The 18,669-nt window shown below is 38.2% G+C and overlaps 3 protein-coding genes across 3 annotated transcripts; 1 reads left to right on the top strand and 2 right to left on the bottom strand.

Moving 5' to 3' along the window:
• Positions 1 to 781: 781 nt before the first annotated feature.
• On the bottom strand, positions 782 to 4,069 carry Cbr-kin-20 (the record flags this gene model as incomplete). The annotated part of the gene is made up of 5 exons (XM_045240480.1): positions 782 to 785; positions 1,187 to 1,502; positions 2,518 to 2,641; positions 2,692 to 3,134; positions 3,484 to 4,069. The coding sequence occupies 5 exons, from the start codon at positions 4,067 to 4,069 to the stop codon at positions 782 to 784; spliced, it is 1,473 nt and encodes a 490-aa protein (XP_045093467.1).
• A 1,611-nt stretch (positions 4,070 to 5,680) lies between these two features.
• Positions 5,681 to 5,830, bottom strand: CBG28044 (the record flags this gene model as incomplete). Its single annotated transcript, XM_045240479.1, has 1 exon — positions 5,681 to 5,830. One exon carries the CDS (start codon positions 5,828 to 5,830, stop codon positions 5,681 to 5,683), a length of 150 nt encoding a protein of 49 aa, XP_045098631.1.
• Positions 5,831 to 15,744: 9,914 nt separating this feature from the next.
• On the top strand, positions 15,745 to 17,895 carry Cbr-jud-4 (the record flags this gene model as incomplete). The annotated part of the gene is made up of 9 exons (XM_002645872.1): positions 15,745 to 15,798; positions 16,305 to 16,390; positions 16,440 to 16,525; positions 16,571 to 16,653; positions 16,755 to 16,862; positions 16,911 to 17,054; positions 17,098 to 17,184; positions 17,678 to 17,750; positions 17,795 to 17,895. 9 exons carry the CDS (start codon positions 15,745 to 15,747, stop codon positions 17,893 to 17,895), a joined length of 822 nt encoding a protein of 273 aa, XP_002645918.1.
• Positions 17,896 to 18,669: the final 774 nt, after the last annotated feature.

The following is an 18,669-nucleotide window of genomic DNA, read 5'->3' as shown; positions in this document are numbered from 1 at the left end:
TAAAAAATTGACTTTGCAAGCCAAATTGCAAACAATTCTTGTTTTCGAAAATAGCTTCAGACTCCGGTTTTCAAAATAAAAATTGTTCATGTACAGAATCGGTCAATAAAATTTACAAGAAGGTGTTTTTCAGTTGATTTTGACCATTTTCAGGAGTCTGGAGCTAGGCTGTCAAGTGTCCGATCACTTTGATGAATCTTGGAAAGTGTAAAACAGGCCTAAATTGAAAACTTTGCATTCGCAAAATTTTTTAATTAGCCTAGTTTTTCTGCTTTTTGCCGATTTTGATATGACATCGGCTTTTATTCACGTTTTCAGTACGTCTTTCAGAAATCGGCAGCTATCTAAAAAACTAGAAATTTTCAGAAATTCTGTGAATGTTATAATTTAGGTCTGTTTCAATATTTTTACCACGCCAAATTTCTAATTTATGGTATCATAATTCTTAACTTGAACATTAAAGTTCCAGAAAACCACAAAAAATTTCCGCACTATTTTTGAACTTTGTTACATTTTAACAAAAAAAAAGAAGTGTTAGATTGAACCCATTGGTAAGTGCTTATAAGGAACCACGTGCGGCGTAAGGTGTTGGTTAATTTTTCTCGCGTGATGAATGTTTTCATAGATTTCTTACCTCAAGCAGCATTGCATTTAATCAGTAAGCTTAGAATAACGAACGAGTATAGACAAACAATGCGATCAGTTTCGACGGAATCTGTAAGAAGCGTGTCAGTAGAAAATTGGTAATATATAAAAAAAACAAGGAACTGAAATAAAAACATCAACTATATGTATCAACTTTTTTCTGGTTATTCGAAAGCCTCTCCTATAACATCACATAAACATCACGAAGAAATTATAAGCTAGAAGGAGAAAGAAAGGAAGCCGACACAAGCTACACTATTGGAGAGAAAGAGAAAAGGATTACGGTAAAAGCATCATCGGAACAGACAAGAAAAAAGCACAACACATACTAAGGTGATATACACGCACACAACACAATAGGAATTATGTGTGAGAGACCTTTTTTTCAAATTGACGCTCTGATGGCTTTCAGAACCGCATGTCAAATCTGAAAAATAATAAGGCGGGTTGAGAAGAGAAAAAATGAGAAAAAGTTAGATGAAGCGTTATGAAGTGTGCTTCCAAATTTTCTAGGAGTCCTCAAACGGTGAAAAAAACTCACTTGTAAGTATTCCAATCAAACACATAATCATAGCAAAAGCCTTGACGATGGAATAGTGTCCGGAATAAGCTCCTCAGGTAACCGTAATCCGGCTGCTCCTCGAATCCAAGTCCTCGGCAATAGCTTAGATATTGAACGAAAGCGTCTGGATATCCGGCGCATAGATCTTCTACTCGCGTCGAGCACTTCTTTTCCGATATTAACTCGTACTTTTGACGTTTTGTGACAGCTTTCAATCCTTGCCAAGGTAGTGTCCCCCGATTGAAATACATGAACACGTAGCCAAGAGACTCAATGTCGTCTCTCCGTGATTGTTCTGAAAATGAATTTGTTATTAATGTTTTTTGAGCCAAGAAGATCAAAAATTTCAAACGGAAATAAAATTACCGGAATTCTGTCTAATAGAACCATACCTTGCATTTTGAGCTCAATTATCTTGATTTCTTCAAGAATGTAGAGAAATCAAAACATTTGTTATCACGACTTCACTAATTGTTTATTAGTTGACAAATCGTTAATATATCTCATAGGAATCGAGATAATTGAGCTTAAAGTGCATGTTTACGGTAGGTTTCTATTAGAGAAAATACGGTAATTCAAATTCCAACAATACAGCATTCTACTAAATTATATTCATGATTCGTTCAAAATTGAAATCTTTAAAAAAAACACTAATAAAAAGAAACAGGATTTATTACGCCGTGGCCCACCAATTCGTGTAAGCTTATATTGGCGATATTAAAAAGGATACTGTATGTTGGCGATATTAAAAAGGATACTGTATGTTTAGAGAGATTTTATTAAGAATAAATAGAGTAACGGTCAATAAGATATTTAAAACGTGTTTTCCAGTTGATTTGTACCGATTGTGTCAACTTTCAGGAGCCTGCAGCTCGGTTGTCAGATTTCTGATTACTTTGAAAATTTAAAGGTATGTGTAACAAACCTAGATTGGAAGCTTTGCATTCATAGAATTCGTGCATTCACATTAATTCAGAGATTTAAAAAATCCTAGATTTTCAGCTGTTTGCCAATTTCTAAAAAAACACCTGTTTTTTTTTTACGTTTTCAGTACCAAAACGGCCCAAAAGGGTGTTTTTCAAAAACCTGCAAATAGCTGGAAAATTAGGAGTTTCATAAAATTCTGTGAATGTAAAGGTTTGAATTTAGGTCTGTGTTACACTCTCTGAAGTTTTTAAATTAATCAGAAACTTGAAAGCCAAGCTCCACACCCTTAGAAAAGCCGAAAAGCAACTAAGAAATATGTTTTTTAAGAATATTTGATTAACCAATTTTGTTCATTTGAATATGTATTATTCCACATAACATACCGATTCCACGATGCGTGTTGATACTAGCATATCTGGCAGTTCCAGTTAAGTTCTTATTCTCTCGATAACCGATATGTTGAGCTTTGCTATCACGATAACGTTTTGCTAACCCGAAGTCAATAATCTGTAAATTTTAAGAATACATCCAGCTAATAAAAAACCAATAAAACTCACATAAACCAGATTTCCTCGTTTGCCAAGACCCATCAAAAAATTATCCGGCTTAATATCACGATGAATGTAGTCTCGCAAATGAATAAATTCCACACGCGACAACATTTGATCAGCCAGTAATAAAACCGTTTTCAATGAAAATTTCCTTTGACAAAAGTTGAACAGATCCTCAAGCGATGGACCCAACAATTCCATGACCATCACATTGTAGTCACCTTCAAGACCACACCAACGAATTTCGGGGATTCCGATTCCGCCAAGCATTATCCGGTAGAGACGGGATTCAATGTGCAATTGGGGATGCTTTGATTTCACACATTCCAATTTCACGGCCACTTCTTCGTTGGTTTGAATGTTCTGACCCAAGTAGATGTCGCCGAAGGAGCCGCTACCAATCTTGCGTCCAAGGCGGAAACGATTGCCAACTCGCAGTTCCATTTCCGCTGAAAAATTGAAAGTTGAGAAAAAGCCACATAAAAAAAAAAATCAATAACACATTTTGAAATAAATTTTTATGAAAGCTTAATGAGAGGTTTCACCTTGACTTTTAAAAAATCTTTTTCATATGTCACCTTCACTACAGGGATAATTGCTACCCATCATATGCTCTCCTACAGTACTCTTTTGTCCTTGAGAATGATGCATAGCGCAAAACGAAAACGCATTCATCGTTTTACTACCTGACTAGCACGATTAGAATCAAGTTTTTTTTTGAAAACGCAGCCTCTCCCTCCCCCACACAGCGATTTTCCCTTTCAATGACCTTTTCCGTGCGGAAAAATGCTTATTCACCTCTTTTGTGCACTAATGGCTGCTGCGGAACGGGTGGAATCTGTTGCGTAGCCAAAAAGTGTGATAAAAGTGTCGGATCAAGTGTGAGAGCCAACGAAACGAACTGCGCGTGCGACGAGGCTAGCTGAGCCTGTGCCAACGCAGCTATCGTACTCGGATCAATCGGTGGCCACGTGAATCCGGCCGGCGGAGCGAACAACGATGGATCAAGAGGAGGCGGTGGTTGTGCAGCGAGTTGTGTGGCTAACTGTGGTAATTGTGCTAGTTGTGTGAGTTGAGATAATTGAGACAATTGAGTAATCTGCGTTTGTAGTAGAGATGTAGCTTGTGGTATCGGAGTTGGGATGAGCGGGAAGTGTTGAAGCGGCCGAGGCGGATGATGCTGTTGTTCATCTGCGGCTCGAGCTTCTGGTCCACTCCCAGACGGCTGTTGTAGTCTCTCCGATAGCAAACGTATCACCCCAATTTCACCGGGATTCTGAGGGGGAACCGTGGTAGCTGATGGCTCGGTGGTGTCCATTGGTGTCACCGTGTTGTTCTCGTTGTTGTGCCAAGTTGGAGCAGCATTCTTTTGCATCGTCGCCATACACGTCTGTGCACAATTGGGACAGACCCCCTCCAGCTATAAATAGTTTCGTTCGAAAGAGTCCACGGAGAAGACAAAAAACAACGAGAGGAAAAAAATGAAGAGGTGGAAAGATAACGGTATGTCATGTGATGGAACTAAAAGTGATAAGGTAGAATCAAAGATTGTGAGAGCTCGGGAAGAGAAAAACATTATGGAATGATTTGGAACTGATACAAAGAATTTTTCTTCATTTTTTTCTAGGATGACTAACACGCTACAGAACAGAAAATCGATGCTTCAGCTTTTTTTTTGTCAAAAAAGGAAAAAATGACAACAATAAAAAAGGAGAAACAAAGCATAAAAAAAGAAAAGAGATAAAACATGGAAGATTTTTTTCTAAATTTTTTTTCCAACGCCTTTCACTTCTTTCGCCTTCTATCTCCCTTTTTTTAATGCGTTGCAAAACTAGATTTTCGTGCCAAGTGCGCAAATGGTCTCCCAGCCACACAAAAGTGCTTTGTTCTTACATCTGACGTGTGCAATCTAACCTTGCCGCAAGCGACAGAAAAAAAGTGGATGGGGGAGAGGCGGAGAGGGAACTGAGAGAGGGAACGACAGATCCAAAAACGTGTTTTCAGGCGTTCTTCTTCTTCTGTCACCTCGCTCCCCAGCCCTCAAACTATCCATCCTCGCGGCGGGCGCTTCTTCTCTCACGGCCACGTCCTTTATGGCAAATCAGTGGAAAATTAGTGTGAGAGACGAAGGAAAATTTGGTAGAGCGACCTTTCCGATCAAAAAATAGTAGCAGAGGGAACTCGAAGGAAGGAGATAGAGGAGAAACAAACATCACGTTATACTGACTAGGCAAATAAAAAGCGAAAATTGATCTATAGGTAAATGGTAGTAGATGGATCGGTCCTATCCATCCATTTATTCATCCATCATGATTTTTTTGTTAGTTTGCGACTAGATTTTCTCTATCAATCAACCGTGCGTGGCTCGTTTTTTTTATTCCTTTGATCCGAAAATCCTTGGAAATCCTAGAATCAGACTTTGTCACTGAGTGGTCAATATTTTTCATTGCATTTTTTTCTGATACGTGACGTTGGCAAAAATTACAGATAACAAAAATTGGATGTCAACAGAAAGAGAAGCATTACCTATCGAAATGACTATTAAAATGAACAAAAACACATTTTGAGGATAAAAAATGTGACTGATACAGATTTTTTATGATGTATGACGCTGATGATTTTTTTTTCCAAAAAAAACCTGGGAGTTTTTTTTTTGAAAAAAAATAGGGCGGATCAATAAAACTTGATAAGGAAGAAGGTGGCGAAAGAAGGAACAAAAGTGCAATGGTTCAGAAACTGTTTAGAAAGTGAAACGGGCAGACAGACGTAGAGAATTGGGTGAAATGGAAATTTTGAAAATGAAAAGAAAGGGCGAAAGCAGAAAGGAGGGCCTGAGATAGATGCTGTCTGGGTGGCTGTGCGGACTGCAGCGCGGCGCATTTGCTACGCGCTGGTTGTATACAACGCGTAAAGGAAAAGAGAGAATAAGAGGACAACAAGACTTAGAGGAACAGAACGATCTGAAGAGAGAAGGATGAGGGGTGTAGGGGTGGTTTTAGGGCACAAAGTGGAAGCTTGCGGAGAGAGGACGCGGAGGGCGAGGAGGATGGATAGGAGAAGATCGAAAGCGCGCCTGCTGCCGCGTAGCAGCGCCCTTTCCGTGCGGCTGCGGCGCGGTGCGGAGACACAGAAACAGCCCTTTCATTTTCTGTATTTCTCTGAATCCTTTCCCTTTGCTTTTCCCCCTCCTCCTTCACTTTCAATTTCACTCCCAACAGCCCGCACATGAGGGAGAAGCAGCTGAATAAGACCTCCCAGACTGGAGCGGTGGTGTACTGGCGATGGGAAAAAAAAGCCAGACAGAATGGGCGGGCCTTGGGATAAACTAAAAAAAATTAGAAGAGGGGTACAGAACTGAGGACATTGGGACGAGCGCTCGCGCGCGCCCTCCGTGCTGTGGGAAATAGAGAAACCGGTCCCTGGCGCCTTTCTCCTAGTTTTTCTGCTGCTTCTGCCCCTGAGGAAGAAAAAAAGGGACTCTGGACCATTCTATCCAAAATAATTTTTTTAATATCAAAATGCCCGCTTGACATACAGGTGCGTCGTTGGGAACATCCCTGACTATGCATCAACACACCAAAAGAATATGAAAACTGGTGGAAAAGTGGGCGGGGATAACAGATGTGTGCCGCGTCGGCGCCAATTCCGCCGCCGCCGCCGCTGGCACCGGCTTGGAGAGCAAAAGTGCATCCTCTCAATTTCCATTCTTTTCATTCAAAACGCCGCCCTCCAGTTTTTCCACCCATATCATAGTCAAATTGGCAAACCCTACGTGAAAGACGATAGCAACGAAAAGAACTATACAGATGAAGAGAGAAAGAGAATAGGAATACAGAGAAACAGTTAAGGGGTGCGACGATCGAAAAGGTTGTTCAAACACACGCACGCAGCACTATAGACATATACACATAGAGGGGGGACAACATGAACTAGACAAGGATAGTAGGATTGTGTGGGGGTTCTAGTGCTGGAATATATTTTCCGCCGCACCGCCATTTAAAAGTGCAAATTCAGGGCGTCGCGAAAAAAGGAAAGGTGTTATATTTTTTCGCTCGGCTGAATACTTTCCGGTACTTTCACAAAGTACGACGACTGTGAGTCGTACTGCACTAGTCGGAATGATCGCTGAAGGAGTACAAATTGGCACTAATGAGGGGACATGTACTAGAATAATAGAATAGTTTTTTGTTCGTATTATTTACTCTATGTGAGAGGCACATTGTGACCGATAAGAATCGATTTTTTTGGGAAGTTTTTTTTGGGAAGTAAAAAATGTGGTAGACGGTTAAAAAGCTACACTACCGGTGGAAAAGATTCACGAAAGTGTGTTTTGCGATCTGTTTTTGGTCGTTCTGGCCTTTTTCAGGAGTCTGGAGCTCGATTTCAAGTTCTTGATGACTTAAAACATATTGAAAATTGTAAAACACACATAGATTAAAAATTTTGCATTAACAGAATTTTTTGAAAGTTCCTAGTTTTTCAAATATTCACCGATTGTTGAAAGGCGACTGTTTTTTCACATTTTCAGTACAAAAGGTCTAAAAGGAGGATACAAGGAGTTTTCAAACTCCAGACTTCTGAAAATGGTTAAAATGACCCAAAATCAACAGAAAAATCGGTTTTTGTATATTTTGTTCACCGGTACTGTAGTTACAGCAAAATTCAATAAACCTTTTTACCAATATTCTAGCAGAAACAATTATCAAAATTTTAATTTTTCATTGAAAACAAATTTTTTCAATCAAAAACCGAAAGCAAAACTGCAAACTTTCAAAATATGGTATATGGTCAAAGTCAAAACCGCTACACAGCTCTATGCCGATTTTTAATGTCCCCTAACGAATCAAAATTTCTACAGTAACCGCTGCCACTTCAAAAAGCGTTCAAGATCATCGTAAGTACAAAAATCAAGTTGCTAGGAAGGAGAAAGTCATTTCACCTTGAAGCAACAAATCATTATGACAGGGGAATCAGGAAGAACTAGAAAAACTGCGAACGTTGAGAGAAAATGTGACATGGCGCCAAAAAGGTGCCCTCATGCTAAACAAGCTTCAAAAGAAAATACAGAAAAAAAAGGAAGACATGAAAAAGCTCAAGGTTTTAGCCTAAAGCTTTGCACTATTCTCTATTCCTTTCATTCTTTTCACTTCGCCCCCTAAACGGGTTATAGACAAGGACACCCGCCATCTGGTACACATTTCGCTCTTTTCGATTCTTAATTGTTCCTCCTTCCCTAATCGTTCTCTATTCTTTTGTTCCAATGTCTTTTTCTCTTCGCATTCAAAACTTTTAACATTGTGAAAAATTCATCACACGCCGAAAAAGTTGTCAAACCGATTACCGTTCCTGTTCCACAGGTACTAGATGGCACCAGAGAAAGTGTCTTGATGATAAATCATGGTGAAAAGTTATCAAATCATTCGCAGATAAGGAGAGAAAGGAAAGAAAAATCATGTGGCTTCTAGATTCTAGATGTTTTAGTTCTAGCCAATAAAATTGAACAAAAGAAAGGAAGTGAAGCTGCGAGGTGCTGGAGAAAGAGTTGAAAAAAAGGGGTAGAGATTTTATTTTTCCATTTCAACAAGAAAGCCAAAATCCAAAATCCATCGACTAAAATTCAAAAAGAGTGCACGATGGCCTCGTTCGGGTGTCGGTTGGAGATGCTTCTCCACAGCCACACAGACCAGAGATAAATGGATAGATAGGAATCTAGATTACGTGCACTTTTTCGGCGATTCCGAATTCGTGAAATGGGTGGAAAACGAAAAAGGGCATGAGAAAGCGAAAGTGAACTGAGAAACTGAGATATTCGGGCGAAAGCGAAGAGATATATATATGAGGAAGATGAAGCAGCGACAGAAGGAGAGGGGGACCGAACAGAAGGGATGAATGAAAACGACGAAGACGACAACGATGGAAAAGAATGGATGGATAGATTACCAACAGATAGGAATGGGAGGAGGCCCTTTCGAGCGCGGCGAGGAATGTGTGATCGTTGTGATTGGGGGAGAAAAGAAGAACAATTGTCTGCGGTTTTTCAGATAACACCACTTGGATCTCTGGAGGGAATATTGTATAGTCAGGGATAGACAAAAACATCTATACTGTTTTTAAGCAATTACCCGGAAACAAAAACTCTAATAACATGTCTAGAAGCTCCCTTGAGGTGTACTACGGTTTTTCAAGAATTCACCAACAAAAAAAGAAAGAATAAAACCAACTTACATAGCCCTTTTCCGGGAACAAACAGCATATAACTGTAGTCGTTCGCCGCCGCCAGTTTGTTGAGATGATTCAGGAACGACAATAACTAGAATACAGAATACAGTGAGCACACACACAGACAAACACACGGACAGACAGAATAGGTGGGAAGAATTCGATGCTGATGCAAACAGTGATATGCTGTACAACAGCCTCCAGAGGCACTTAATTTTTTCCGGAATAGCGGGATTTGATGAGAGTGAAAGAGATGGTTGGGGAGGACGCCGGGAGTGGGAGAGAGGTAGCAAGGGAGGGCGCTAAACTAGCGAGAAAAGAGAAAAGAGACAAGTTTCTATGACGCCCGCTGACGCAACACGACACACGCAACAGATTGCTGCTTTGCGCAAGGCGCTTGCGGTATGGTGCGGCAAAGCATTTTTCCAAATTTACTCTTGAAGGGGTGTCTCTATTCTCCAAGGCCTAGGTGTTGATGATGCTTCTTTTTTGCACCCCTACTAAACGTCGGGCGCGGGAGATGGAAGGTTAAGCGGTGGCGCCAGACAGGAAGATAAAGAGGACTATAATCGAAAACGAGAAGCATCGGGGGAAAAAGGAATAAAGACTTCATTGTTGTGTACTTGTCTCGTAATTTGAGAGAGAGAGAGAGAGAGAGAGAGAGAGAGAGAGAGAGAGAGACAGAGAGAGAGAAAGAGAAGGACCAACGATAATACATAATTCTGATACTTCTTTTTTCACTTTCGATTCCTACTACGATTTTTCTCACATGCAATTTTTTTTGCTTCATTCGGCGATAATGTCTGGTAGAAAGGACACGAACAATTTTACGAACAAAGCGCGGTGGATAAACAATAGCTGAACTTTGTTCAGGTACGGTAGGTTCGAAAGGAGATAATGTCAGAAAAATATGGGTCCGAGGACAAAGGAACGGGGACAATGGGAACTAGATGGATAGAGTGGCTTTTGATACTACACCTGTCAACGTACGACGTTCAGAGAAGGATTTGTGGGACAGATGAGAAATTAATTTTCACAGAGATTTTGAAACTCCATGAACATAAAAGAAAACGGTCAAAAGAAAAAAGTCTTACTCTAAAAAACGTCAACAAATTCTAATTTCGACTAGTTTAACGTACATAATCAATATCGAAGGATGAAATGTATGAACCTACTAAAGTGTCAGAAGCTCCGAGCCTTCTTCAATGAACTAATCGTAATCTTCAGACGCCAGATGCAAATTTTCGCAATTACTAATTCGGTTTTCTAGCTGAGATCACTTTTGCACTGAAATAATGAGACAGGTTGCTTCAAAAACTCTAGAATTCAACAAACCCATCTGATATTGAGTAGCCAACCAAAAACTCATTGCACTTTTTCAAAAAAACTCAGCACTTTAAAATATTGAAACATGTGTCTGTCTATCAGGAGTGGAGATTTTTCGTCTACCGTATTTGCTCTAATATGTAGAATCTCACCTCAGCCGTCATATTTGAGCTCTATTCTCAATTCCTGTGGAAAATATCAGATTTTTGTCAACTGAGAAAATATTTGTAATCCTCTGATTACTAATTTTTTGTTTAATTTTTTTTCTATAGTTTGGAGAAACGGGATAATTAGGCTCAAAGTGTACCTATAGGATAATTTTTCTTCAAATAGACTAAATACAGTATGTCGAAAAATCAGATGACTGAGTTTTCGGACCTTGAATTCAAGTTGAAGTGATTGTGTAACGAATAAAAATTATGTCATTTCGATTACTCTAAATCAACGAATTACATTGAAGCTATAACTTAAAATTTCGAGTTAAATTTTCTCGTTTTTCAAATTAAAATTAGTAAAGTGTGATTGACAGACAGATCATTTATTATGATAGCAAAATAATGTATTCGCTCTAACATGCAGAATCTCACACAGTTTGTGCATTTTGAGCACTTTTATCTCGGTACCAATGAGAGATATCGAACCGTGCACGTAATTAGTGCACGTATAGAGTGGGCGCCTTTTAGAGCGAATACAGCTTTTTATACTTTTAAAGGAACAGAAATAAGCTAGGTCTGACTTTACGGTCTCTAGGCTTTTAGAAATAACTTCTGAACTTTTACAGTATATGTCGAATTTATTCACAGTAATTCTGCTAACCCAACTAAAAAGTGTTCTAAAAGTACAGTGTATTAAATGTTCCAAGCGTCTCTCGGTGCAAGCTTTTTTCCTTAAAAAAATCAAAACGTAGACAACCACCCACGTTGTGTTGATTCTTCGCTCTCTTCATCCTTTTCTCCTCATGTATTTCATTTTCGTTTCCATGCGGACTTTCAAGGTGCGAGCAAACATTCTCACAGACAGAAAACGAGACCGCTAACACGCACATCTCAAAAGCTGCTCCTCCGATACCCGTTCACTTTCACTTTTATAATCGTTGCGTGCACAAGGAAAGTGTTTGTGTCTGTATTGCCTAAATACAGGCATGTACACCAATTTCTGGGAGAGAAAGCTTCAGCGCTCCACGAACCCTCGCGTAGACACACTCGACTCGCACATCATACCATCGTTCGTCCCCTTTTTCGCCCCAAACCACTCACACACAAATACGCTCGGGGGACAACGAAAACCGAACCCAAAGACCTCTTTTCTCGTTGTCTTGTTGTTATTTGAAACATTCGACGGAGAGAAAAGAGAGGGCGAGAAAAATAAAGAGGGAGGATAAGAGGGGGATCAATACAAATAGTACACATGGTCTCTGATGCAGAAGCTCTAGGATTTAATCTTAAGATAGTCCAGCTTTTGTGAATCACAACGCCAAACACGTTGGAATAAAAAAAATCAATATTTAATGCTAAATATACCTATATGAAGTTATATCTATATCATTTCTAACTAAACGACATTTTAGGTGTCTCTACTGTTCAGAACGGATGGAAAAATACCGTATCATGTCTTGACTTATTGGTATATATCTTAATCTCACCTCTAATACATATTGAAGCCTCAAAAAAGCAGATTTGCCCTTTTCGATAATGAAATCTGATCCTCCAGCATCAATGGGAGGAAAATAGAGCTATATGAAAAAACGGCGGAAATTTTTTTGTTACGATCATCTCGCATCGCAAAAAAATTGAATTACATAAAGTGCAAGCCGGTGAGCAAATAGTGAATGAATTTCAAGAGAATCCGAAAATCCAAAATTCAGGTATATAGGGGAAGGGACTTGGCTAGGAATGAATCACAAAGCAGCAAGTATTTTTTTGATTTCGCTCTCGATGAGGAAGTCTAGCTAACAAATTAAAACGTTTTCTTTCTAACAGTAGTCCAAAAAAAAAAGTATCATAACAAAAATTAGTGGCGAAACCCGTGGTATTTATGTTTGCTTTGATGGTGATGATCGAATTTTTGTTGTATTTTACACATTTTGCGTCCCATATCGTTCCATACCCGCCTTTTTTGACACGTATGTAGTCTTTAGAGAGGAGATGTAACAATGTGATGTTCGTTTTTCAGGTCATGGTGAAACCTCTCTCTTTTTACGTGTGTGTCGGAACACAAAACTTGTTTAGAACAACCACAAAAAGACTTACCTTGTTGGAAAAAACGAGGGTGCTTTGACTGATGTGCGCCGCTGCTTAATGATGGTCGAGGTGGGACGAATGCTGGCTGGAAAATCGATTTTTTGGATTAAATCTTTGTTTCGGGAGCGGAAGACATAATTTTTGTAATACGTGGAAGCCAATGATCGATCGTTGGTCTGTTCTACATGTTCTTTTGTTCTAGAACTAGAATTACTTCCATTTTAGACGATCATTTCAGCGATCATTCCACCGATCAGAACTGTTTTTCGAAGAAACAAGTGATGTGAGAAACGAGAAAACTGTCAAAAGCTGAGCTGGAAGGGGACGATTTGTCGTCTTTTTATGTTCGAATCTAACAAAATGAAAACAAAAATCGTTTAGCGACAATCGACGATGTATATTTGTGCAGATTGGAGGAAAAGTTTCACATTTTGCAGCCACGTGTTTGTTCAATTTGCTTGATCGGATTATTTCGAAATAAACAACTTACCACAGGTCTAGTTGGCAGGACTTCTCCAAAATTGGACAAACCGGCAAAGTTCCTTGAGTGCTGTATTGTTGCCTACCTGGAAAAAAATAAACAATTGAGTTAATATCAAAAATTAAATAGCAATAAGTCGAACAGACAATTTCAATTTTTAAAAAAATTCTGAAAATCGTACAAAATAAGTATTCAAAAAAGTAGAAAACGCGATGAGGTATCGACCTGCGCACCGGTGCTGGTAACCGAGTAACGTGTGTGTGCAAGGACGACCGCAACGCGACCGCCACGCATCCAAGAGTACTCAAGAGAACGGGAGGAAACCGGAGGACGGGGGAAGACAAACGTCGATGCCTGGTGTGGGAAGACTTTTTTCCCAAAGGCCAAAAATTTGATGGAAGATAACCCACTGAAAACATGAGGAAAGGAAGATTTTAGTTTTACAGTGAACAGCTACAAAGGTAGACTGAGGGAAAACTAGACAGAGAGAAAGAAGAAAAAAGAGAAAAAACAAAAAAAAAATATATATATATATCATGAACAAATAAAGTGTAATTTTGATCTGTATGGTGCGTTTTTGGGTTGTAAAGGTTGACAATGACTGTATAAATAACGCGATTGGGGTTATCGTCAGAATTCTATATTTCTCTTTTCTTTCTGTTCGGCTTGTGTGGGGGCTTTGATTGCGTTTGATGAGTCAGGTCGAGAAAAAAAAGAAAAATAACTGTAATGTTGAATGGAGGGAACTGCGGTAAATTGTATACATGTGAGCGATAGAGATTGTTATCGATGATACGGTAAGAGATATTATATGGGGGCGGTAGGTAATAATATGACATTGCGAGATAGAAAAAAGCGATTCGTTGTGACGCAAGAGAGATTTTCAGGTTTTCGTGAGATTTAGGTTATAAATATTGTAGACATATCAAGAGGGTAATTGGATTGAACGTATTCACCATATATTTAATTTAAAAAATTAAAGATAATGTTTTTGATGAAGAAAGTTTTGGAAAATCTATATTTTTTTATTTCATACAAGTTTTTTAGTTTTATAATGCTGACTCCCCTCGACTCGTTAACTTTGAGCCCCTCGTATCTAACTTCCTGTGAAAGGCATCAAAAAATGGTCAACTGATAAAATATTCATCATAAAATCACCCAAATTTCATTATCTGACCGATTTTTGATATCTTTTACAGTAAATGAGATATATAGGCTCGAACAAGACGATGTGGAATGTCCTTTATTTGCAGGTTTCACGGTATGTGGGTTAAGCAATTTTTTTGTTAGTTATATACGAAAATTTAGCAAAATTCAGCAAAATAATTTCAATCCAAAAATGATAGCCGTCATGCCAATGTAAAAATTGGTATGAACGTTTTTCAGATTTTGAATTTTTTTGAACAATTCTGAATACCATGTTTGTTCTAATAGAAGCTCAACTAGACCGTATTTTTTGGTTCTATTATTTTGGTACCTGTGATAGATATTAAGAATTCGTCTACTGATAAAGTATTGGTGCTACTGTGATAAAAAATTTATCAGTATACAAATTTCCGAAATCCTTTACAAGAATCGAGAAAATCAAGCGCAAAAATGACGGTTTTGGTTGGCTCCTAAGAGAGAGAGAGAGAAATAATGCGGTAAAACGATTAAACAAAATGAGAAAAATAAATAAAACAAAGTATTTTTTGGTTCGCAGGAGTTCAAAACCCCAAATTGAACTTGTAAACGGGCTGCTAGCTTCTATTTATACTGTCCTAGCTCGTGTCTAGACAGTGATCAGAGTTCTCAGGCTTACACATTATTCTAGAAATGTGTCTAGAAGTCTTCGTTCACACGCCCTTTCGAGCCTCTTGTGGCTTGAAAATATGATCCCAAGATTTGGTATTAAGAAATATGATTTTCTTAGCGTAGCTCATTTTTCAGAAATTTTCAAAGGATTCCGTTAAGAAGCATCAATTACTGAGAATGTTTGATTTCTGAGTCCAAAAATTATAGAACGAAACTTTCCAGCTCAATTCGTTGTTTCAGATGCTTCTGTAACTCTTATACGTAAGTGTTTGGTCCATTCCGATTTTGCTATTCAACCAAATCTTTCATTTCTTGGAATTCCTCACATTTGCTTCCAATGTCATCATCGTGAACAACAAAAAACCTGTCAAGTGCATATATGGCGTAATAGGGGGCAAATGGCAGGTGAAAGCCATGCGGAATCGACAAAAAACGAAGGCTTTTGCAAATCTTGTGACTGTCAGTCACTAATTGTACAAGATTCTTGTTGGCAAATCAACCTTAAAGCCTTGAGGCTTTTGCCGCCATTTAGAGCGCTACAAAAATTGACGTGTGTCTTTTTTCCTCCTTCCGCTTGAAGAAGAACAAGAACTTTCACTCAAAAAGATGCTTCTGCTTCTTCCGTCGTCTCTTGAATGTCCTTGATACTGTGATTTGGGAATATGACACAAGTTGAAGTTGCCAGTAACATTCATGTATCGCTCCACCTCCACACATCATTTCAGCGAAGAAAAAGGAAGGAAATACTAGAAAAAAACGGTTGAACATCGCGCGTCGCCCAGACATCTGAGACAAACACAACTGGTTTCAAAACTTGGCACTTCTCCAAAATAAGAGAGAGTACCAGATAGATATATTGTAGCAACTAGGTGGTCTTACCTGTTCGTCTTATTCCTGCCACTCAAGTCATACATAATATTCTGTGTTTGGATTGTGCGTCATCGTTCTACTTCTTATTCTGTCACAGTCTCTTATTCGTTTATTACTAGAAGATTACACATGAGCAATCACTTTTTTGCCATCTTCATATTTGGTCAGATACTACTGTTCAGGGTGAGTGTCTTTTTTTGTTTTGTTGAATAATCAAGTACAGTACCAGTCAATAAAATATTAAAAAAGGTATTTTTCAGTTTATTTTTGCCCATTTTGACCATTTTCATGAGTCTAATGGTCGGTTACCAAGTTTCCAATGGCTTTGAAAATTTTGAAGGGTGTACAACAGGCCTAGATCCGAAACTTTGCATTTATAAAGTTTTTGAAAACTCCTAGTTTCAATCTATTTGCCGGTTTTCGACGAACACCTCTTTTTCACGCTTTCAGGTCGAAAAAGGTGTCTTTCAGAAATCGGTAAATAGCTGAAAAACCAAGTTTTCAAAAAGCCTGTGAATGCAAAAATTGCAATCTAGATCTGTTTTACAACCTCTGAAATTCTCAAAGTGATACAAACAGCTCCCAACTCCTGAAAACAGTTGAAATCAACTGAAAAATACATTTTTGTATATCTTAATGACTGTACCTCAATTCGTATGGGTAGCAAAAAATTAATCAATCAATTCTAGCTCAATGTAGCTGAAAGAGAGTGTGGGCTTCCTAAAAACATTGACAGTTTGCCCGATTTTGCGAGAGAGGAAATCCGAGAAATTTGGTGAGCTCAATTTGTTTGTTTCCTAATTTTCTTAACATTTAATTTTTAGGAGAAACCATGTTCCAGGGACACCGTGTTTGAAAGAAATCGAAATAGAAAATGATATTATGGATGTCATAAAAAGCTTTGAATCTGGTAAGTCCTTCTGGAAGGATGATTGTTAATATTTTTATTTTTTAGATTCACCCTCAAACAGTGACCGAGCTAAAGAGCCATCAACAACTACAGAGGCGTCAATAGACCAGGATTATGATCATATTGGAGTGAGTGGATTTTATTTTGCGGAGTAAATAAGCCTAAATAAGCCGGTCACTCACGTCAGCAGAAAATCTGACTCCTGATTCCTGCTCACAAAATTTTTCAGACAAACGGAGGGACTCCAATACCGCTGCTCTCAGCATCCACATTTGCTTCACCAGCTAAAAAGTTGAGAAGTCAGGATGAAGTTGAAAGTGACGACTACTTGGATCAGGTACAGTAATCCACAATTCATAATCATGAAAATTTTTAATTCGGTCAGACGACCTTTGACGATGTGGCTATGATGCAATTTAATAGTGTCAGAGCTCCGTTCCTTCGTTCCGCGAGCCCATATGTCAAAAGTGAATTTCAAAAAATTTGGGACGATCAGAACATCCCAAGTGAGAGTTTGAGGTCATTGAAGGTAACTCCGCTGGCAATTAGTGAAATGAAAATTTGTTATTCAGATTCAAACTTTAGCTGTTTCCTTGTTGACTTCAAAGCAGTTGTCTGAGTATAATCGGTGGGCTACAAAACGACGAAGAGTTTTGAAGGTGGGTCTGGAAATACAATGAACGTACAAGACACGAAAAACCATAAATTTCAGTTTAATTTCGGGTATTTTGACAATTTTCCGGGGTCTGGAGCTCGAAGTTCCTACTAGTTTGAAAATTTAGGAAAGTATGAAACAGACCTAGATTGAAAACTTTGCATTCACAGAATTTTTCTGGCATTTCTAGTTATTCAATTATTTGCCGTTTTCAGCAAGATATTTTTTCGGCCCACTTTTTTACTGAAAACGTAAAAAACAGGTGTTTTTCAGAAATCGGTCAAAATAGGAATTCTCAAAAAACTCTGTGAATGCAAATTTTTTAATCTAGATCTGTTACACCCTCCAAAATTTTTTTTCAATTGATTGGAAACTTGAGAGCCAAACTCCAGACACCTGAAAATGGCCAAAACCAACCTAAAAATACGTTTTTGCATATCTTATCGACTGGTACTGTACATTATTCAGCGAAAATTCTTTTGCATGTGTAATTTAAGGCTCGAGAACAGGAGATGAGACACTTGAGCTTCAGCGCAAAGGATGCATTACGAAAATTAAGTGTTCAAAGAGGTAAGAACATTGCATCTCAAAACCTGTAATAATGTTTTTTTCAGATGACATCAGTCATATTGTTGTCCCTGCTAATGTCAAAAATGAACTGATGACGTTTGTTCAACGACTGAACCGTAGACGTAATCTAAAGTTGGTACACTAAAACGAAATTTATATTTTTTAACTGCGTATTTTGTGTTTCAAACTGTAATATGTCTGTACACTTTGCAATGATTTCATCTTAAATAAAGCCAAAAATAGGCCTTGAACTGGTTTCTCGAAACAATGCCACATGGTTTGTTTCTTTGGTGTTTTTATGTTATTACAACCAAAAAACAAATGGAATCGAGTACAAACCCGTGGTTTGATGATCTATATACAATGCCGGTCAATAACGTATACGAAAACCCGATTTTTCAGTTGATTGCACCATTTTCAGAAGCCTTGAGCTTGGCTGTAACGTGTTAAATCTTTTCCACATCTTTTAGTTTTTTCTTTTTTGTTTTTGAAATCATTCGAAACACACCCCTTTTTGGTCTATTTTGAAGTATATACGTGAAAAAGTGTCTTTCAGAGACCGTCAAATAGCTGAAAAACTAATAATTTTTGAAAAATTCTATAAATGCGCAATTTTCAATTTAGATCTGTTTCACATTCTCCAAAACTTTCAAAATCATTGTAAACTTCACTGCCGACCAAACAATAAACTTGAAAATTTGTTTTAGTATGTCTGGTTGACCGGTACTGTATGTCTGTACTAAAAATTCTTTAAAACAAAATAAATTTATTTTGAAAACGAAAACATTTCCCAGGAAAAAGCTAAACCAGTGAACAAAGTTTGGAGAGAGTACAAATGATTGGTTTGGTTCACAAAACTAACCGAGCGAGATCTTTTAATCAAAAACAAACTTTCGAATTTGTTCTCAAAAAACAAAAA

Source organism: Caenorhabditis briggsae, assembly GCF_000004555.2.
Source record: "Caenorhabditis briggsae complete genome, chrX, whole genome shotgun sequence".
Lineage (NCBI taxonomy): Eukaryota > Metazoa > Nematoda > Chromadorea > Rhabditida > Rhabditidae > Caenorhabditis > Caenorhabditis briggsae.
This window is presented reverse-complemented; position numbering and strand designations above follow the sequence as displayed.